The 18,478-nt window shown below is 50.7% G+C and overlaps 7 protein-coding genes across 7 annotated transcripts; 5 read left to right on the top strand and 2 right to left on the bottom strand.

Annotated features, from left to right (window-relative positions):
• Nucleotides 1–456: 456 nt before the first annotated feature.
• Nucleotides 457–922, bottom strand: BDV17DRAFT_288210 (putative C2H2 finger domain protein; the record flags this gene model as incomplete). Its single annotated transcript, XM_073761343.1, has 3 exons — nucleotides 457–574; nucleotides 631–810; nucleotides 882–922. 3 exons carry the CDS (start codon nucleotides 920–922, stop codon nucleotides 457–459), a joined length of 339 nt encoding a protein of 112 aa, XP_073618965.1.
• Nucleotides 923–2,441: 1,519 nt separating this feature from the next.
• acoA (aconitate hydratase ACO1) lies at nucleotides 2,442–5,044 on the top strand. Its single transcript, XM_073755505.1, has 4 exons — nucleotides 2,442–2,529; nucleotides 2,623–3,221; nucleotides 3,277–4,622; nucleotides 4,681–5,044. Exons 2-4 carry the CDS (start codon nucleotides 2,627–2,629, stop codon nucleotides 4,942–4,944), a joined length of 2,205 nt encoding a protein of 734 aa, XP_073618964.1. The 5' UTR covers nucleotides 2,442–2,529; nucleotides 2,623–2,626; the 3' UTR covers nucleotides 4,945–5,044.
• Nucleotides 5,045–5,466: 422 nt separating this feature from the next.
• On the top strand, nucleotides 5,467–7,092 carry BDV17DRAFT_254956 (putative metallo-beta-lactamase domain protein). The gene is made up of 5 exons (XM_073756859.1): nucleotides 5,467–5,587; nucleotides 5,647–5,775; nucleotides 5,872–5,884; nucleotides 5,947–6,306; nucleotides 6,367–7,092. The coding sequence occupies exons 2-5, from the start codon at nucleotides 5,695–5,697 to the stop codon at nucleotides 6,786–6,788; spliced, it is 876 nt and encodes a 291-aa protein (XP_073618963.1). The 5' UTR covers nucleotides 5,467–5,587; nucleotides 5,647–5,694; the 3' UTR covers nucleotides 6,789–7,092.
• BDV17DRAFT_254952 (glycosyltransferase family 20 protein) lies at nucleotides 7,070–9,863 on the top strand. Its single transcript, XM_073756858.1, has 6 exons — nucleotides 7,070–7,378; nucleotides 7,582–7,996; nucleotides 8,061–8,433; nucleotides 8,487–8,857; nucleotides 8,909–9,248; nucleotides 9,298–9,863. The coding sequence occupies exons 2-6, from the start codon at nucleotides 7,693–7,695 to the stop codon at nucleotides 9,413–9,415; spliced, it is 1,506 nt and encodes a 501-aa protein (XP_073618962.1). The 5' UTR covers nucleotides 7,070–7,378; nucleotides 7,582–7,692; the 3' UTR covers nucleotides 9,416–9,863.
• Nucleotides 9,864–12,355: 2,492 nt separating this feature from the next.
• On the bottom strand, nucleotides 12,356–12,721 carry BDV17DRAFT_288206 (uncharacterized protein; the record flags this gene model as incomplete). The annotated part of the gene is made up of 3 exons (XM_073761342.1): nucleotides 12,356–12,466; nucleotides 12,516–12,613; nucleotides 12,676–12,721. 3 exons carry the CDS (start codon nucleotides 12,719–12,721, stop codon nucleotides 12,356–12,358), a joined length of 255 nt encoding a protein of 84 aa, XP_073618961.1.
• A 524-nt stretch (nucleotides 12,722–13,245) lies between these two features.
• Nucleotides 13,246–14,516, top strand: BDV17DRAFT_254947 (uncharacterized protein). The gene has a single exon (XM_073756857.1). It carries the CDS (start codon nucleotides 13,518–13,520, stop codon nucleotides 14,226–14,228), a length of 711 nt encoding a protein of 236 aa, XP_073618960.1. The 5' UTR covers nucleotides 13,246–13,517; the 3' UTR covers nucleotides 14,229–14,516.
• A 180-nt stretch (nucleotides 14,517–14,696) lies between these two features.
• BDV17DRAFT_215430 (putative spindle pole body component) lies at nucleotides 14,697–18,079 on the top strand. The gene is made up of 5 exons (XM_073755503.1): nucleotides 14,697–14,905; nucleotides 15,084–15,165; nucleotides 15,242–15,447; nucleotides 15,514–17,899; nucleotides 17,961–18,079. Exons 2-5 carry the CDS (start codon nucleotides 15,106–15,108, stop codon nucleotides 17,997–17,999), a joined length of 2,691 nt encoding a protein of 896 aa, XP_073618959.1. The 5' UTR covers nucleotides 14,697–14,905; nucleotides 15,084–15,105; the 3' UTR covers nucleotides 18,000–18,079.
• Nucleotides 18,080–18,478: the final 399 nt, after the last annotated feature.

Raw genomic sequence — 18,478 nt, 5'->3', positions numbered from 1 at the left:
GACTTCTCCAACATCCTAAGAGTATGCACAAGGTTCAAACTGTATGCTAGCGGCGTTTGTTGTAACGAAATTCATTTCGATGTTAGGAAAAAGTGGACCCTGTATCATGTACAAGGTCCGAAAAGCGGCGAGGGCGCCGGGGCAATGTGACGGCGGACTCGGCGGCATGGAGCAACCGGCGAGTTTCGGCACTTGTTGATTCACGTGTCGTCCAGATTTAGAAACGCTGTGATTGGCTGAAATTTTTTTTTCAAGCGGTGTTGCTTGAAGCTCTTGTTCGTGCGATAACCTGGATCATGGCCACGCATTCAAGACAGGTGCAGTAGGACGTCAAGAATTTGCCTACCGGGCATCTGGCGATGGCAAGACAAATATGTACCCCGTAGTTGAGTTCATCAAGACGGTTGTCCAAGCCTCTGGAACCAACCATAATCCATGTCAAGCCGACATGGAAGTTCAGTTATCCATGACCATACCATCAGCTTCCTGCGAGCGCACACCGTTATCTGTAGTTAAGCCTACGGCGGCTTCGGCGATCTTCTGCGAGTGCGATTCTTCACGTAGCAGGCGAACTCTGGACGCCATCAAGTCAGCTCAAGTCGCGCAATTGATGCAGGGAATATAACCAACCTTCTCTTGTGGTTTTTGCCTTTCCTATGCGCCACCAGGTTGTAATCGCTCTCGAACCATTTGGCGCATTCGACGCAGTAGTGCTTTCCTAGGCCGGGGAGGTCTTCGGGGTCTTTTGTCGCCTTGTACTGCTCAAGATGCTTCGAGCTCTGAACATCAGCGCGGACCTGGTCATAGTCTCTGAAAATATCGTGTCAGTATGGAACACTCATCTGTCGACGTTTGAAAAAGTAGAAGAAATGGAACCATACCTGGTCCTGCGCTTCGTCTTCGTCCTTCTCACGGCGCCCATCTTGAATATTATCGACCCTAAGCAGATCCCAAAAGAGAGCTTCGTTCCAGAGTATGGAGTCAAGACCACCGATAAACGGACGAAGCTAAAGCCGCGGCGGCGTGAAAGCGGGTCAGGAATCTGAACCTCGAAGGCGTTCTGTGCGCGGCAGGGCAAACGTTCAAAACTCGGTGGCCGCGATTGGTCCAGGTCAACGTAGTCTTGGCGTGTGGACGTGGGCGACGGGCCGCGGAGGCACTCTTTTTCGGTAGGCCTCGGCTCTGTTTCGGCTTAGTGAGAGGCAGTTTTCCTTGGGGCGTTTCTCCGTACGGCCATGCGCTGCAATAATATCGCTGGCGGTATTTTTATGACGATTCAACTCTTTCGGCACCTTCCTCCGAGTCTTCGCCGGCCAGTTGCGGGAGAAACAAAGTAATCGTGTCTCAGGAGTTTGAGCTTCTGTGCGCTTCATATACTCATGGAACATCATCCACGATTGAGACTATTGGGTGTCAACATCGTCTTATAGACTCCTGTTTTGAGCTCTATCTCATGAATTGAACATTATATCACCTGGATATGAGGCTATGATGTAAGGCTTTTTTGAGAAGAGTAGGGTGTAATCAGATGAAGTTGATTGGCTATTGAGATTACGGGTCTCACATGCCATAATTACAATGGACGTACTTACGGTACACGACGGTATCGCTGGTCGCCATGGATATTGCATAGCAACACCAGATGAACGCTTGCAACGGGACATCTGGCTCGAAAGAAATCTATTATAAGGAAGCATAAGGATAGGTAGCAGGTTGAGACTCTATAATGGGGCACGTCTTGTACAACATTCCTCGCTATGGCTGTGGCGGAACTCTTTTGTTCTTCCATGTCTCCGGTTACATGCTTTGGTTCGGGGCGGTCCCGAAAGCGTCAGGACGGCTGTAATTGTAATCAGCGGTTACGGTTCCTCCACTCCGGTTCAGAGGAGCAACCTGAGGGTCGCAGTCAAACAAGAATTCTCGCACTCCAAAAACCCAAGCTTCCTTTTTAATCAGCAACCTTCCCTTGGGTTTAAACTCCTTCCTTCTTCCCCTTCACTCTCCACTCCATATTTTTGCTGCTTCCCCAGGTTGAAGCTTGCTTGGATTTGCTCTCCATCGTGGCCTAGCCATCTTGCATAGGGAGCTTCCATCATGATCACCACAAGGCTTGCGCGCATGGGTGCGCTGGTAAGTCTTCCCCCTGTTTCGTCATCTCGCATCGCCGCTTGAACTTGCAGCGCTGCGTGTCATGCGCGCAATCGGCACAGCTCTTGCAGGGTTTTGACATGCAGATGCTAACAAGATTGTATTCACAGGCCCCGAAGTCCCGTCTTGTAAGAAAACTCGCCTCGGCTCCTCCCGGGCTGGGATATTGGAACTCGAGAATGAGAAAACTGACCCTTCATTTAGCTCCTCGGGACCCGGGGCATGGCCACCGCTCTTGACCAGAAGGTCGAGATGTGCATTCACGAGAAGGTTAGTAGCAAGCTTTTCCTGCCACCATGGTTGTCCTTGAATTGCCTTGGATGAGCTAGTACCGGACAAGTCCCGCTAACCGTCGCTATAGGGCAACTACATTAACTACAAGTATGCGGCGCCTTTTGATTACCAGCATGCGGAACGCCACAAGATGACCTCCGTAAATGATTGACAGTCGCTAATATGCTTTCTGGCTTATAGGAAGATGTCCGAGAACCTGAGCGTCGTTCGTCAACGCCTGTCCCGTCCTCTCACATACGCTGAGAAGATTCTCTACTCTCACCTTGACGACCCCCATGGCCAGGACATTGAGCGTGGCAAGTCCTACCTGAAGCTTCGCCCCGACCGTGTTGCTTGCCAGGATGCCACCGCTCAGATGGCTATCCTGCAGTTCATGTCCGCTGGCATGCCATCCGTCGCTACCCCCACCACCGTCCACTGTGACCACTTGATTGAGGCTCAGATTGGTGGTGAGAAAGATCTTGCCCGCGCCAACGAGATCAACAAGGAAGTCTACGACTTCCTTGCGTCCTCTACCGCCAAGTACAACATTGGTTTCTGGAAGCCCGGTTCCGGTATCATTCACCAGATCGTTCTTGAGAACTACGCTTTCCCCGGTGGTCTCATGATCGGTACCGACTCTCACACTCCTAACGCTGGTGGTCTCGCCATTGCTGCTATTGGTGTCGGTGGTGCTGATGCTGTCGATGTCATGGCTGGTCTTCCCTGGGAACTGAAGGCCCCTAAGGTTATCGGTGTCAAGCTCACTGGTGAAATGTCCGGCTGGACTTCTCCCAAGGGTAAGTTCTATAGCGGACTTTATTCAAGAACGGGCGATTCTAACCCTTCTCATAGACATCATCCTCAAGGTTGCTGGTCTCCTTACAGTCAAGGGTGGTACTGGTGCCATCATTGAGTACCACGGACCCGGTGTCAACTCCCTTTCCGCCACTGGTATGGCTACCATCTGTAACATGGGTGCTGAAATCGGTGCCACCACCTCTCTCTTCCCCTTCAACGACCGCATGTACGACTACCTGAAGGCCACCAAGCGTCAGGCCATTGGTGACTTCGCCCGCTCATACGCCAAGGACCTCCGCGAGGATGAGGGTTCCGAGTACGACCAGCTGATTGAGATCAACCTCTCCGAGCTTGAGCCTCACATCAACGGTCCTTTCACCCCCGACTTGGCCACCCCCATTTCCCAGTTCAAGGAGGCTGTCAAGGCCAACAACTGGCCTGAGGAGCTCAAGGTCGGTCTGATCGGTTCTTGCACCAACTCCTCCTACGAGGATATGTCCCGTGCTGCCTCGATCGCCCAGGACGCCCTCGACCACGGCTTGAAGTCCAAGTCCATCTTCACTGTCACCCCTGGTTCCGAGCAGATCCGTGCTACTATTGAGCGTGATGGTCAGCTCAAGACCCTCGAGGAATTCGGTGGTGTCATCCTTGCCAACGCTTGCGGTCCTTGTATCGGTCAGTGGGACCGTCAGGATGTCAAGAAGGGCACCCCCAACTCAATCGTCTCTTCTTACAACCGTAACTTCACCGGTCGTAACGACGCCAACCCTGCCACCCACGCCTTCGTCACCTCCCCCGACCTTGTCGTTGCCCTGAGCATTGCTGGTACCCTCAACTTCAACCCTCTCACCGACACCCTCAAGGACAAGGATGGCAAGGAGTTCAAGCTCAAGCCCCCTACTGGTGACGGTCTTCCCAACCAGGGCTACGACCCCGGCCGCGACACCTACCAGGCTCCTCCTGCTGACCGCAGCAGCGTCCAGGTTGCTGTTTCTCCCAGTAGTGACCGTCTCCAGCTCCTTGCTGGTTTCGAGAAGTGGAACGGCAAGGATGCTACCGGCATCCCCATCCTGATCAAGTGCCAGGGCAAGACCACCACTGACCACATCTCCATGGCTGGCCCATGGCTCAAATACCGTGGCCACCTTGACAACATCTCCAACAACATGCTGATCGGTGCCGTCAACGCTGAGAACGGTGAGGCCAACAAGATCAAGAACGCTTTCACTGGCGAGTACGACGCTGTCCCCGCCACTGCCCGTGACTACAAGGCTCGTGGCGTTAAGTGGGTTGTCATTGGTGACTGGAACTACGGTGAGGGTAGCTCTCGTGAGCACGCCGCTCTTGAGCCTCGTCACCTTGGCGGTCTCGCCATCATCACCCGCTCCTTCGCTCGTATCGTAAGTTGCTGCCTATATCTTTATCATCACTACTTTCACCGCTAACATTGCTTTCTAGCACGAAACCAACCTTAAGAAGCAGGGTATGCTTCCTCTGACCTTCTCCGACCCCGCCGACTACGACCGCATTCCTCCCGACGCTACCGTCGACCTCCTCTGCACCGAGCTTGCCGTTGACAAGCCCATGACCCTCCGTGTCCACCCCAAGGATGGTGCCTCTTTCGACATCAAGCTCAGCCACACCTTCAACGAGTCCCAGATTGAGTGGTTCCGTGATGGCTCCGCCCTCAACACCATGGCCCGCAAGGCCGCCGAAAACTAAACGGCAACCTGTAAATTATGTGTCTTATGTGTTTGATCAGCCAGCAGCGAGGAGGAAAAGGCAGCTGTAGAGCTGCTTATGGTCTTTTGATGATTGATATCACGGAGTGAGGTTCTGAAAATTTTACGAATCGCTTTCTGTTCATGGGTTGTTTTGGCACCCTTTTGGGTGGACTACATGGATATATCACTTGCTATTGTTACGCCATCCGTTGTATGTTAGGGATTGGATGCATACCATATACTATTTCCTTTAGTTCAATTGTGTTCCAGCTCGTAGCGTCTTGTACCACATCTAAGCTAGTTTGTCAGTACATGGTGACGATAGACCTAACTGTCTATCCTACGTCGATCGATCTTGCGATTTCTCGTATTATACGGTTGTTATAAAAGCGCACCTTAACAATTTGCAAGCTCACAGTGCCAGTGGACGATGACATAAGATCGCGTGCTCTCAGGTCTGCCGAGGCTCCTTTCCGCTCCTGCCCCGCCTCGGTGGTTGAGCAATGAGCATATCTGAGCAGCCGGGGAATTTCATGGGGTAAAGTACAACTCCTTTTTCATACCATCGCCATCTTAATTCCATACCCACTGTCTTAAGTGAGACTCACCCACCTCAAGCGTCGTGACACACTTCAATACAAGTTTGTACATACAAAATTTGCACCTCTTGTACAGCAAGTGCTGACTACTAGTTTCACAGATTAAGGCTTCAAATTCAACTCGAAAGACACCAGAGCTTGATCAAGCGATGGCTCAGTTAGTCCCGTTGCCTGAGGTGGAGAGACTCAGCGCCTCGGTGGTGCGGATACTAGGGGGAAATCCCGGAAAGGTATGACTGTCTTTTCCTGAGATGGCCGTGGCCTCCATGTATTAGGGCCGTGGGTCTTAGCTGTTGATAGCTGACCCGAGCCGCGCTGGAGAACAGTTTACACTCCAAGGTTAGCAGACCGTTCTCAAATCGCGATCCACAAAGACAATAAATGCTGACTCTCTCATGCAGGAACAAACACATACCTAGTAGGCAAAGGGCCCCGACGCATCCTCATTGATACCGGCGAGGGCAAGCCGTCATGGGCAACGCATCTGAAAAAGGTGCTGTCGGACGAGAATGCAACCGTTCATCAGGCTCTTGTGACACATTGGCATCATGACCATGTTGGCGGCATTCCGGATTTACTACGGCTGTGTCCTGAAGTAACGGTTTACAAACACCAACCAGCCGAAGGGCAGACGAATATTGAAGACGGTCAAGTCTTCAAGGTAGAAGGGGCCACACTGAAAGCGGCTCATACGCCCGGCCACACGGTCGATCATATGATGCTTGTGTTTGAGGAAGAGGATGCGGTATTTACGGGTGATAGTGAGTAGCCTGTTGTTGAATTCTCTTTTGGTATAAAGATGCTGACTTTGCGATATTTAGATGTCCTAGGCCATGGAACGGCAGTATTCGAGGATTTGAAAGCCTATCTGGACAGCTTGAAGAGAATGCAAAATCGGGTCTCCGGTCGAGGATATCCCGGCCATGGCGCCGTGGTTAAAAGCGCTACGGCAAAGATAGAAGAGTATATAAAGCACCGACAACAACGCGAAGACGAGATCATACGGGTGCTTCGTTACGGAAAACTCGACGTCGGGGATCACGAACGCTCACCAGAACTAAAGTCATGGTGGACGCCTCTTGAAATCGTGAAGATCATTTACCATAATGTCCCGGAAAACCTTCATCTTCCAGCTGCGAATGGTGTCATACAAGTGTTGCACAAATTGGAAGCTGAGGGAAGGGTGATACACGATTCGGACTCGGGCCGATGGACACTGAACACCGGGAAGTCAGCCTTATGATTTGGGCCGCAATCGTGACTCGTGCAGTTTCCTTCTGCTTCTCGGTATGATGTACTCCGTAATGCGTCCAAGATCAACTACCCAGTGCTTGAGAATGGTGATCTTGGCACATGCGCAAATCCCGCTTGACGCCAAGCGTGCTTCATGGTCAGTAGAAAGACAGAAATTTCTAGGTCCACCGGACACCAGTTTCACTCAAGTAGACTAAATAAAGACCAAGATTTGAATAACATGACAGAAGGCTAGGGAAATTGGAAAGCTCCATGGAATGGACGGTGGGCTCTAGACCGCAGCTGAGTGGCTGGTTGGGCTGCCGGCCGTCAATCTCTCTGACTTCATCGTTAGTGGACCAAACTTGTCCCGCCCCGTTTGGCTTCTATCGTCATCACTTCAACATTCCTTGGATGCGCTGCTTCGGCACTACAAAACGAAGATACGGCCGTATCACGCCTGTTGCACCCTCTGCTGCCTTCGATGAGTTCGCTAGTGAAGAGCTTATGATCTCTCTTTGACCTCTTGTTCTCAAGCTTGCCCCTCCTCAGACTCTCACCTTCGACAGCTCCCCGCACCTAGTGACAATCACAAAAAAGGTGAGCAAGAACTTGCTTTGGGCTATGGAGCATGCGGGGCCCTCTTATTGTGCGGTCAATTGATCGCATTTTATTTCCTTGGTTCGATTTACATATTGCTGGTGTGCTGTCTTGTGTTATTTCTCTTCATTTTCGACTATGCCTTTATGAACCTCACCAAGTTTTTGTCTCTGAGATCCCATACTAAACCCGATTTCGGACAGGGTCACTGCGGCTTTACCTTGCTATTATCGACCAGCGCATCGAGCTTCGCTTCAATAATTTTTGCCGATAGACATTCGCAACAATACGTGACGTCGCGCTCAACATCCACGATGTCCAGCGCCGAGAGCTCCAACCAGCAGGAGTCGAGACTGCTTCTTGTCTCGAACCGGTTACCCATCACAATAAAACGATCAGAAGATGGCAAATATGATTTCTCCATGTCCTCGGGCGGCCTGGTCAGCGGTCTGAGTGGCTTATCGAAAACCACAACTTTCCAATGGTACGGCTGGCCCGGGTTGGAGGTTCCGGAGGAGGAAATCCCCATTGTGAAGGACCGGTTAAAAGACGAGTACAACGCTGTTCCGGTCTTCATCGATGATGAACTTGCAGATAGACACTACAACGGATTCTCCAGTCAGTCTCCCCACGATCTGGGAGACACTGCTTTATACTGACCTTATTCTGCTTTGCCGAACAGATTCTATTCTCTGGCCACTTTTCCATTATCACCCCGGTGAGATCACGTTTGACGAGTCTGCTTGGGAGGCGTACAAGGATGCGAACCGCCTGTTTGCGCAGGCTGTCGCGAAAGAAGTACAAGATGGTGATTTGATTTGGGTGCACGACTATCATTTGATGCTCCTTCCAGAGATGCTCAGGGAAGAGATTGGCGACTCCAAGAAAAACATCAAGATCGGGTTCTTTCTCCATACCCCGTTCCCCAGTAGCGAAATCTACCGAATCTTGCCAGTACGAAACGAGCTTCTACTTGGGCTCCTTCACTGCGATCTTATCGGCTTCCATACTTATGACTACACAAGACATTTCCTGAGCGCTTGCTCGCGGTTGTTGTAAGTGCGAATACTCCTAGTGGTGAATCAGCGAATCTAACGCTCGAGAATAGGGGCCTGCCTACCACGCCGAATGGGATAGAATTTCAGGGCAAGATAGTCGCGTGCGGTGCTTTCCCGATTGGCATTGATCCGGACAAGTTCAAAGAGGGCTTGAAAAAAGAGAAGGTCCAGAAGCGAATCGCAACACTGGAGCAGAAGTTCCAAGGTGTGAAACTTATGGTTGGTGTTGACCGGTTGGACTATATCAAGGGTGTTCCCCAGAAGCTGCACGCTCTTGAGGTTTTCCTCAGCGACCACCCGGAATGGGTGGGAAAGGTGGTCTTGGTTCAGGTTGCCGTTCCCAGTCGGCAAGACGTGGAGGAATACCAGAACTTGCGAGCCGTTGTAAACGAACTTGTCGGTAGAATCAACGGTAAATTCGGTAAGCTGACTTTACATTCTCGACTAGGGCTTGCGGCTAACTAGAAACCAGGCACCGTTGAATTCATGCCGATCCATTTCCTCCACAAGTCAGTGAACTTTGATGAACTGATTGCCCTATACGCCGTATCAGATGCCTGCATCGTGTCTTCCACTCGAGACGGCATGAACCTCGTTTCGTACGAATATATCGCCACCCAAGAGAAACGCCATGGATCGATGGTTCTCTCTGAATTTGCCGGCGCCGCCCAAAGTCTCAACGGCAGCATCATCGTTAACCCCTGGAACACTGAGGAGCTTGCAGCGGCTTATCATGAAGCCGTTACGATGAGCGATGAACAGAGAGCCTTGAACTTCTCAAAGCTGGACAAATATGTCAGCAAGTATACAAGGTTAGTTTTACGGCCATTTGAACGAAGCGATACAACTAACTCTTCCTAGTGCCTTCTGGGGTCAATCCTTTGTCACCGAACTAAAGAGAATTTCGGCACAAGCAGCAGAAAAGCTCCCAACCAGGGAGGCTTCGCTCCCCAACGGCCCAGAATCTGCGTCACAGTAGACTTCGATTGCTCGTGACACATGAAATTGTGCGTGAACGCTGCCCTAAGCAGAACAACTGGACCGTTGTGCCCTTGATCTCTCATCCACAAGTCTTGAAGACGCCAAAAAGGGCTCGGTCTTCCCAGCCACACTTATATGAATTGAGAATCCTTTTCGGAATTTAACATTTCCTGCATACGGCTATTGAAGTCGCGCACAAGAAGTAGGCTCCTCGCGTCCTGTGGGTTAGGGTAAGAGGTGTCGGATTATGTATCTAACGACTGTTCATGCATTCGCGCTGCACTTAGTTATAGAAAATACTGCATTCCATACCTCCTGGTTTGATTCTACAAGGGGATCTCATCATCCTACACGCCGCTATTTGTGGATAATAATAGAATTCCTAATGAGTTGGTTCTCTATGTGGAACTCGACAGACAGGCTCGATGCGTATGTGGAATGTCAACTCCTTCCTAAATTTCTGTACAGGGCAACATTGACTGAACTTGGATCACACTCAGACACATTCGATAGCTCTGCAGTGAATGAAAACTTTCTATTCTCTACCTTCCCAAAACACAACGCCTTCGAAAATAAAAGTCTATGCCCATGTCCATGCCCGCAGTCCCGCCCCCGAAGCCTAAAGAAAACCGAGCCTCTACTCAAGCTCTTTCCAAAAGTTTTGTCTAACACAAAGGGACTGTCGTCTAATTCTCAAATCGCAAGATCAACAGCATCCCCACACATGGCTTAAGTCCAACATCACAACGGCCCGCTCCCCCCCGGGTCCCCTCATGATACCAGTTCAAATCAATCCTTCAAATCAATCCCTCAAATGCCCAGCATTGTCCTCCAGAAATTCCTCGATTTGGGCGCATATATGAGGAAAAGATTGGACTCTGGTCGCACGAGATCTCTGGTGTGAAGAGAGTTGCGGAGGTGTCGGCGGGTTCCCAAGGAGTCTCCGCGCATGGCGAGCCTCTGGCCTTGAACATCTTCCGGCTTGAGGCCGCAACTATGAATGATAAAAACCACCGCATTTTCCACAGACATAACAGGCAGGGGGACAGCAGCGTTAGCCAGGTGGTAGATTGGCCTAGCCGCACCCGGCATGTACGAAAGCTGCAGTGCCAAACAAGCGTGGGTTAGAGCTAATACAGTACTTAAGGTATACCATGGAAGAAGCGTGGACCCAAGCTTACCATATCACTCATCACAAAGCGCACCGGAACATCGGTGTCCACAACTCGAAAGCCGAAAAACGAAGTAGGTATCGAGGTTGAATTGTGCCGAGTTGTTTTCGATCAGTCGCTTGCAGAGATAGTCTGGTAGCTCCCATGGACTATCGAGGAGCTCCAAGAACGGCAAATTGGGCTCAAAGTGAATGGCGATACCCAAACACTGTGACAGCCAAGCCGTTTCAGTATAGCCGTCATGGAACAACTGGTATGAGGGAGAGACGACGAACCTTGGCGTTACCTGTGCTGGCAGCATGATAGCCGATGATTGCCATACTGGCATATTGGAATTCGGCGTCATTAGCTAGGGAATTGATGAGTGTGCGTATAGCACGAGCGATGCTGGCTGGTTTAGGAGTCGCCATTCCAGAGGCGGTAGGCTGTGTAAACGAGGGAGATGAAGGTTGCTACTAAAGTCGAAGTTGAAGAGGTCGATATAGGTAAGATGACCGTGGGTCAGGTTGGAAGTGGGTGAGAGTGGACGTGGATCTGGGCAGGCGTAGGACGAAGAAGGCAATGGTAAGTGATAACTGAGCGCAGGTATGAGAGACAGTAGTGGTAGACGAAGGAGAGCCTTTGTAGAGTAAATGGTACGTCTAGTATAGAATGACTGGAAGGGACAGTCTTGTATACCTCCTTCTCTGCCATAATGTAGTTCAAACTGGCGGAGCATTAAAAGGAATTGGTCGTCTGGAGATGGCAAAGATGTTGGCACAGAGCTTGTTGGCTCTGCACCAGTTCATTGTTCTGTTTTGCTATCTCATCCCACTAAGCAAACACCCAAGAGATGGGTGATCCTGGGGTTATCGCATATGTTATTTCTTATTTCATCGGTGAACAGCCCAAGTTCAAGATGGAGCAGAGCTCCCAAGTCCAGCTGGACTGTTTACAGGTACCTTATACTATACACCAGGACAATCCTTGGGGGTAAAAAAAGCTACAAGTGGAGGCGGTCCGGCACATCAAAAGCTTATGTTATTTGCTTATTGGCAACAGAGGAGTTAGACTAAAGAACAGTAATCTGGACGTTGAATCTAGAAAGAGCTAGGTGCACAGCCATGTGCAAACGACAAAAAAGGAAAACCAGTAAAGCGGTCGGCAAAAGAAACAGAGCGACAAAATGAAAGGAGCTGCAAGTAGCAGCAGGGTACAATATCGTAATAGCAGCGCATGAATGCTCAAAGAATTGAAACTCTTCGCCTCATCCGCACATTGGCGACCTGTAAAGTCATTAGTTGTCATCCTCGCTCATGCCATCGGCCCATTCATTGGTTTCAGGCAGCGGGAGTGGCATCCGACTGTTGTTCAGCAAGTTTCGTCGGGAGTTTTATTAACTGGCGGTAGATTCTATCATCCTGCGGGCGACGCAAATCAAGTCCCTCGCACGTCAGCAAGGCCTCGGGCCTGAGACCGTTGATGATGAGGTCCCTTTGACGATCGACTCGTTTCACCCCCAGGAGCCCACATATGATCATATCCCCCCAGCAAAACCCAATTCCCTTGATGTCTTCCCAATCTCGACACCATAGGTACGTCAGCGCCTCAGCAAACAGACTTGACCTCAGAATCTTCACCGCGTAAAGATCTCGTGCCACGGGCCTCAACCATCCTGGTTCGCAAATAGATCAAGGTCATCCGAGAGCATAAAGTGAGGATGATCCACAGGAAAACGGTCTTCATCAGGACAGTCAGGGTCTGTGCAAGCGTCTGTGAGGATCAAGTCAGACCACCATCCACTCCAGAGCGTAGTGGACTGGGTAAACGAACCCGCCCTTGACGAGGACCTTAGTAGACAGCTCGAGTTTGTCATCAGGAACCACAAAGTCAACCTCCTAGTAAGGGTATTAGTTCATCCACTTGGGATTGAGGGGCTTTTCTCACAGGATATCGAAAGTCTTTCCCGACTAGACCAACAGCAAGCCAGCCCCAGAGAAAATTAGAGACCTTGTTACGATCCAGAATACGGGCCGCATCAGCTGCTAGATATTGCAAGTTTAGTTAGCGAAACCATGTCAATTCCTCGATTGGCGTTGCTCCTTACCTGGTTTCGCGGGTACGCGCTCAATATTCTTAGGGTTTCTGAACATGTCGAAAGTTTTCTTGAGTAAAGTTTGATGGATAAGTAAGCTCCTCAAAACCCAGGCTTACCTACTGGAGGATACTTATATTTCTGGTTTGTCTGCAAGACGCGCTTCGAAGTCCTGCCTGCCTTCCTCTTTCTTCCGACAAAGCCCCATCTTCTTGTCTTCGTACCAAATCCTTGCACTGTTTCTGCTGCATTGTGAGCAATCTACCAGAAGCCTTTTGAAAGGCCTACCAGGCATGACACTGGTTTTGTCAATGGTTTTCACACTTTCAGTCTTCATGGACTCTGCGCCGGCTTCTCGAGACCATCACGGCGATTGGCAGTCGAAAATTGGGTCAGCTGTAGGCTAGTGACAATGTCCTCGTCAACAATTGTGCCATACATAGCGTAACAGAGGAATATGGTATCGTTCTGGCAGAGTCCAGGAGACGTGAGGGCCGAGAACGACAGTAAAAGTGGTTGGAGGACTACCTTAGAAGGGCTCAGAGTCCCAATTGGGAAGTTGCAAACAGCGCAAACTCGCAAACCTCATCGATCCGGAATTTCTGAGCCACCTCAGTTCACTCCAGATTCGAGATCAAAAGTGCCGAGCCCGATCAGTTACAAAAACTGACATTCGATTGCTTTCAATCATCCCATTGTCTTGATTCTTCAGTCGCTGGGTGATATTTGCTCGTGATTTCGGTCGTCCTGCCGCGCGGTCGCCCGTCTCCTTATAGTAGGTTCTCGGAGAACTTCCCTTGGAAACGCAAAGCTCACCAGTCTGGATACATCAGCCCATACCTTCGTGCGCCAATATGTCACCTAGTCACATTATGAGGGCAATTCAGCCCATGCGATCGTCCATCTTCCTACCAGCATCGATCCTGTACACACAAACATCCACCGCTCTTCAATGCAGCCGACCGGCATTCACATCTCGCCGACTCATCGCTTCCACTCCCTTCCGCGCGTCAGAGCAAGAAGAATTTCACGAGCAAACTCCGCGGCCCTCCGCCGTACCTCCTTCTCTCCGCAGCTATCCCCGGACCGTAAAGAAAGGCACAGTCGTCTCCGTTGGTCGCATGGATCGCTGCGTCAAGGTCGAATACCGCCACTCGGTCTGGGACAACTTTTTGCGCAAGACATATCCCAAGGTTACTACATTCATGGTCTCAGATCCGCAAAACTCTCTGCGCGAAGGCGACGTGGTCGAATTTTCGTCGGGGTACCCGAAGGGTCGTCGCGTGCACCACATTGTTGAGCGTATCATTGCGCCGTTTGCTGTGCCCATCGAGGACAGACCGGCTGTTCTGTCAAGAGAGGAGAGAGATGCAATTCGCACGGAGAAGCGGGCAGCGAAGTGGGCGCGCAGAGAGCAGAGAAGAATTGAGAGTGGTCTTGCCCCATCCGAAGGAAATGTGCACGGCAAGGAACATATTGGGCGTATCCGACGGCTGGTTTTGGAGAGGACTAAGGTTTTGGAGAGGCCTACGGGTGCCGATGAGAATGCTGATCGGTTGGTGTAGGTGGTGGCTGGATATCACGGAAGCTGTATTATAGTGTCTGATTATTTACATAGTTTATGTATGCGTGTTGTCATTAGGAAACATCATTTCAAGGGCTTCTAGACTTAATTTGATGCTCTAATGCTGGCGCAGTTGATCAGTGATGAAAGATAGCAACCAGATTTGAGCCGAGCAAAAAGATATATAATGGCGGCGCAGGGTCAGGTCGGGTTCCACGGCGGCCTCGTGTTTCACGAATCATCGCATTTTACACACTTGACAATGACACTCCGAGAAACTTCGATCATAGTCGCCTGAATTAATGTCTCGAGAATATAGAACACAAGGATTACGTAGTCTGGTCTGGTTGGGCTGCAAGAGCATGAGTACCAGAGTGCCAAGCCCCAACTTTTGGGTCGCCCAAGCAGCCGAATTGTTTACTCTCAGGAACCGCATCGGGTCTCTCCTCCATCAACTCTCCATCTTCATCTTTCTTCCCCGCTCCAGCGTTCGACAACTCGACGATCTGCGGCGTATACCCATCGACTATTCCACGCTACTCATTTGAGGACTTTGCAAGCCAAAGCGCAACTTTCCGTGACCCGTCTGCCCCTCCGGTTTGATGCTGTTTTGTGGGCAACTCCTTGTCCGCACTCCGCTCGCTTGCACGAGATCTGCAATCGCCTGCAAGACTTAAGGTTTGTTTCCTCCACGAAGGCACTACTGCTGCTTGTCGCTGGAAAGACTCTTTATCCTTAGGGTCCCGTTCCAAGCACAGCCCTTGACCTATTCCTTGTCAACCTTCTTCCCGGCTCCGTCTCTTTGACCTACGGTCGACACTTCCGAAGCTTGCTAACCGTCCTCCGCCTTCTACAGTTATCAATAATAATCCATCAAAATGGTTGAGGGAGAGGAAGACTTCTCCTCCTTGCCGTTCCCCGACCGATTTTCACATAAGGTGCGCTTGCTACTCGACTATTCGAGGTCCCGTCATATCAATAAGCCCCGAGTATTAATTAGTTGCGGTAATACAGAACTGGAAGGTCCGGAAAGGAGGATACGAAGACGCTAAGCAACAATTCGAAAAGACCGGCGACGAATCCGATCCTATTTTCTCACAGTTTCAAGATGCCAGCTTATGGAAGGGCGCGGTTACGGACTCGAACGTGGCCGCACAACAAGATGGTTTAGCGGCATACTGTGCGTTCTTGCAATATGGTGGCCCTGCAGGCTGCGCAAGGTACATCGCTTCCGTCTCCATTTCTGTTATACTTTGATGCGGAAGTTCCGGCTGACACGATCCAAGGACGCGCGGAGCTACAGTTCCGGGTATTGCTGAGAAAGGTCTACCACAAACGAGACCCGCCGCGAAGGCAAGCGCAGTTGAGGCATTGCTTCTGTGCGTTGAGTTAGATAAACCCGAACCGGTGGTCGAAGAAATGCTTCCCATACTATCACATAAAGTGCCAAAGGTTATTGCTGCTGGCCTAGCGGGCTTGACCGCCATTTACCATAATTTCGGATGCAAGATTGTCGATCCCAAGCCGGTCCTGAAAGCTCTACCCAAGGTTTTTGGACACGCCGATAAGAACGTCCGAGCGGAAGCCCAGAACCTCACGGTCGAGCTGTACCGATGGCTCAAAGAAGCAATGAAGCCTGTTTTCTGGGCCGAACTAAAGCCCGTCCAACAACAAGATTTGGAAAAGCTATTCGAGGCAGTCAAGCAAGAGCCACCTCCCAAGCAGGAAAGATTAACGCGAGCTCAACAAGCTGAGCTGGACGCCGGTGCTGATGGTGGTGAATCCGGCGAAGCCGGTGGAGGAGAGGATGACTATGGGGAAGAGGATGGGGGAGAGGTCGATGCCTTCGATCTCGCAGAGCCTGTCGATGTGTTCCCTAAGATTCCAAAAGACTTCAATGAGCAGCTGGGATCGTCGAAGTGGAAGGATAGGAAGGAGGCTTTGGACGCCTTGTATTCGGTTCTGAATGTCCCAAAGATAAAGGACGGCCCTTTCGATGAAATCGTTCGAGGCCTGGCCAAGTGCATGAAGGATGCCAACGTCGCAGTTGTGACTGTTGCTGCTAACTGTGTTGATCTTCTCGCCAAAGGTATTCGCAACGCGTTTGTCAAATATCGTCCTACGATCATGTCGCCGATTATGGAACGATTAAAGGAGAAGAAACAGACTGTTGCAGATGCCTTAGGACAAGCTTTGGATGCTGTTTTCATCGCAACCAGCCTCTCAGATTGCCTTGAGGAAATTCTAGAATTCGTCAAGCACAAAAACCCTCAGGTGAAGCAGGAGACCGTCAAATTCTTGATCCGCTGTCTTCGTACTACGCGAACCGTTCCCGCCAAGCCAGAAATCAAGTCAATAGCTGAAGCTGCTACCAAACTCCTTACTGACTCAAGTGAGGTCAATCGCGCAGGGGGTGCAGAGATTCTTGGTACCTTGATGAAGATCATGGGTGAACGAACAATGACACCTTTCCTTGATGGTTTGGATGATATCCGGAAAACCAAGATCAAAGAATACTTCGAAACGGCTGAGGTTAAAGCGAAGGATAGGCCAAAGCCCATTGTTGGGCCACCAAAGGCAGCGCCCGCCTCCGCGAAAAAGCCCATTGGTACCAAGAAGCCCATGGGCCTGAAGAAGCCGGCTGCAGCTGCTGCACCCCCGGCGGAAGACCCTGCACCAGCTCCTTCTCCCTCGAAGCCTGCAACGAAATCTATTCCTTCAAAGCTATCAAAGCCTGGCGGCCTTCCAACTCCAGGTGGCGCGCTGAAGAAGAAACTTGGTGGACCAGGAGGTTTAGCATCCCCCCAGCGACGAGTTGTCTCGCCTCCTACCGAAGAACAACCACCACAACCCCCTGTTTCCAAGTTCGGACTTGGAAGGGGCCTCGCAGGCCGACCGATTGCCAAGCCATCACCCCCTAGCGAGCCAGCGCCAGCGCCAGCTCCGGCGGCCCCTGCTGTGAGCGGATTGACTGCCGCGGAACGGGCTGAGCTTGAAGAACTTCGTCTTGAAAAGGAACGATATGTCCGCATGACTGAAGATTTGAAGTATGAGAGAACGAAACTGAACTCTCAAGTAACGGAGTTGCAGAACCAGAATGCACAGCTCATTGAAGACCATACCAGGGATGTGCTTAGTATCAAGGCGAAAGAAACCCAACTTGTACGAGCGCGAAGTGACGCAGAGGCTGCCGAACAAACCGTGCAGACACAAAAGCGAGAGATGGAGCGTCTAAAACGCGAACTCGCCAGAGCACTTCGTGCTAGCAACATGGGTTCCCCGACTGCTATTCCTGACTCGTTCGGTATGGCGCTTCCGGATCCGAGCGGCATCTATCCGGACCCAGGTAGCAACGGCCACTCACCAATGGCGCGAAGTGGCTTGCACAAGGGTCCGCGATTTGAAAGTTCACGACCACGGAGTTACGCCTCTGCTAGCCCAAGCGAAGAGAAGGAGAATGGAATGGAATCACCAGGCCTGGGACGACGAAAGTTTAGCCCGACACCTGGAAACGCCTACTCGGGTATCGCTAGCCCTACTCGTTCATCAATGGTGGGATCTGGCAGTGCTTCAGGTGAAGAGCAACAGACGAGGAGTGCAGAGCCAGCAGAAAACTGGAAGAGAGCCGCTGAAGTCACAAGTCAGCTGAAGGCACGAATTGAACAGATGAAGGTATGCATATCACCTCCATTCTTGAAACACTAGCAACAGTCTATACTAACCGATATGTCAGGCTCGGCAAGGAATACCCCGACCATCTGCTCAACGCTAATGACTTCATGATCTTCGTTCTTGAACTTCTCCCCCGATTCCCCTCTCGCTTCCTAGCGGATCTTCCCTTACTGAGCTTGTACGATTATTCCTTCATCGTATGAGCTTTTGCTATTTGTTTTTAACTCGGTTCCCGTTTCGCATGTTCCATTTTATCCGCCTAGACCATTCGCACGGCTTTTCGAGTGATCGTAATTATTCTATCTTTCTCCTTTTGCCTTGCTTTCTTTCTTATTTCAGGCTTTAAAACTGGGTGGTTCTTACGGGGCGATTGATTCATCATCATCATCTGGTTTTGCATATGGTTGGGTTTCTTTGCCTTTTTTTTTTTTTTTTTTTTTTTTTTTTTTTTTTTTCTCGCTTTGCTGGTCTTCTTGAGGTCCCGATTACAGAGCTTTTCCTCTTAGCTACTGGCTTACTTTGCGCTGATACCAATTCATTATTCGGCAATGGATGTGCCTTTTACCGCGCTGTGTTACT

The sequence above is a fragment of the Aspergillus undulatus genome, assembly GCF_047715775.1.
Source record: "Aspergillus undulatus strain CBS 261.88 unplaced genomic scaffold BDV17scaffold_7, whole genome shotgun sequence".
Taxonomy (NCBI): domain Eukaryota; kingdom Fungi; phylum Ascomycota; class Eurotiomycetes; order Eurotiales; family Aspergillaceae; genus Aspergillus; species Aspergillus undulatus.
The sequence above is the reverse complement of the archived record's forward strand: the minus strand, read 5'-3'. Positions and strand labels throughout refer to the sequence as shown.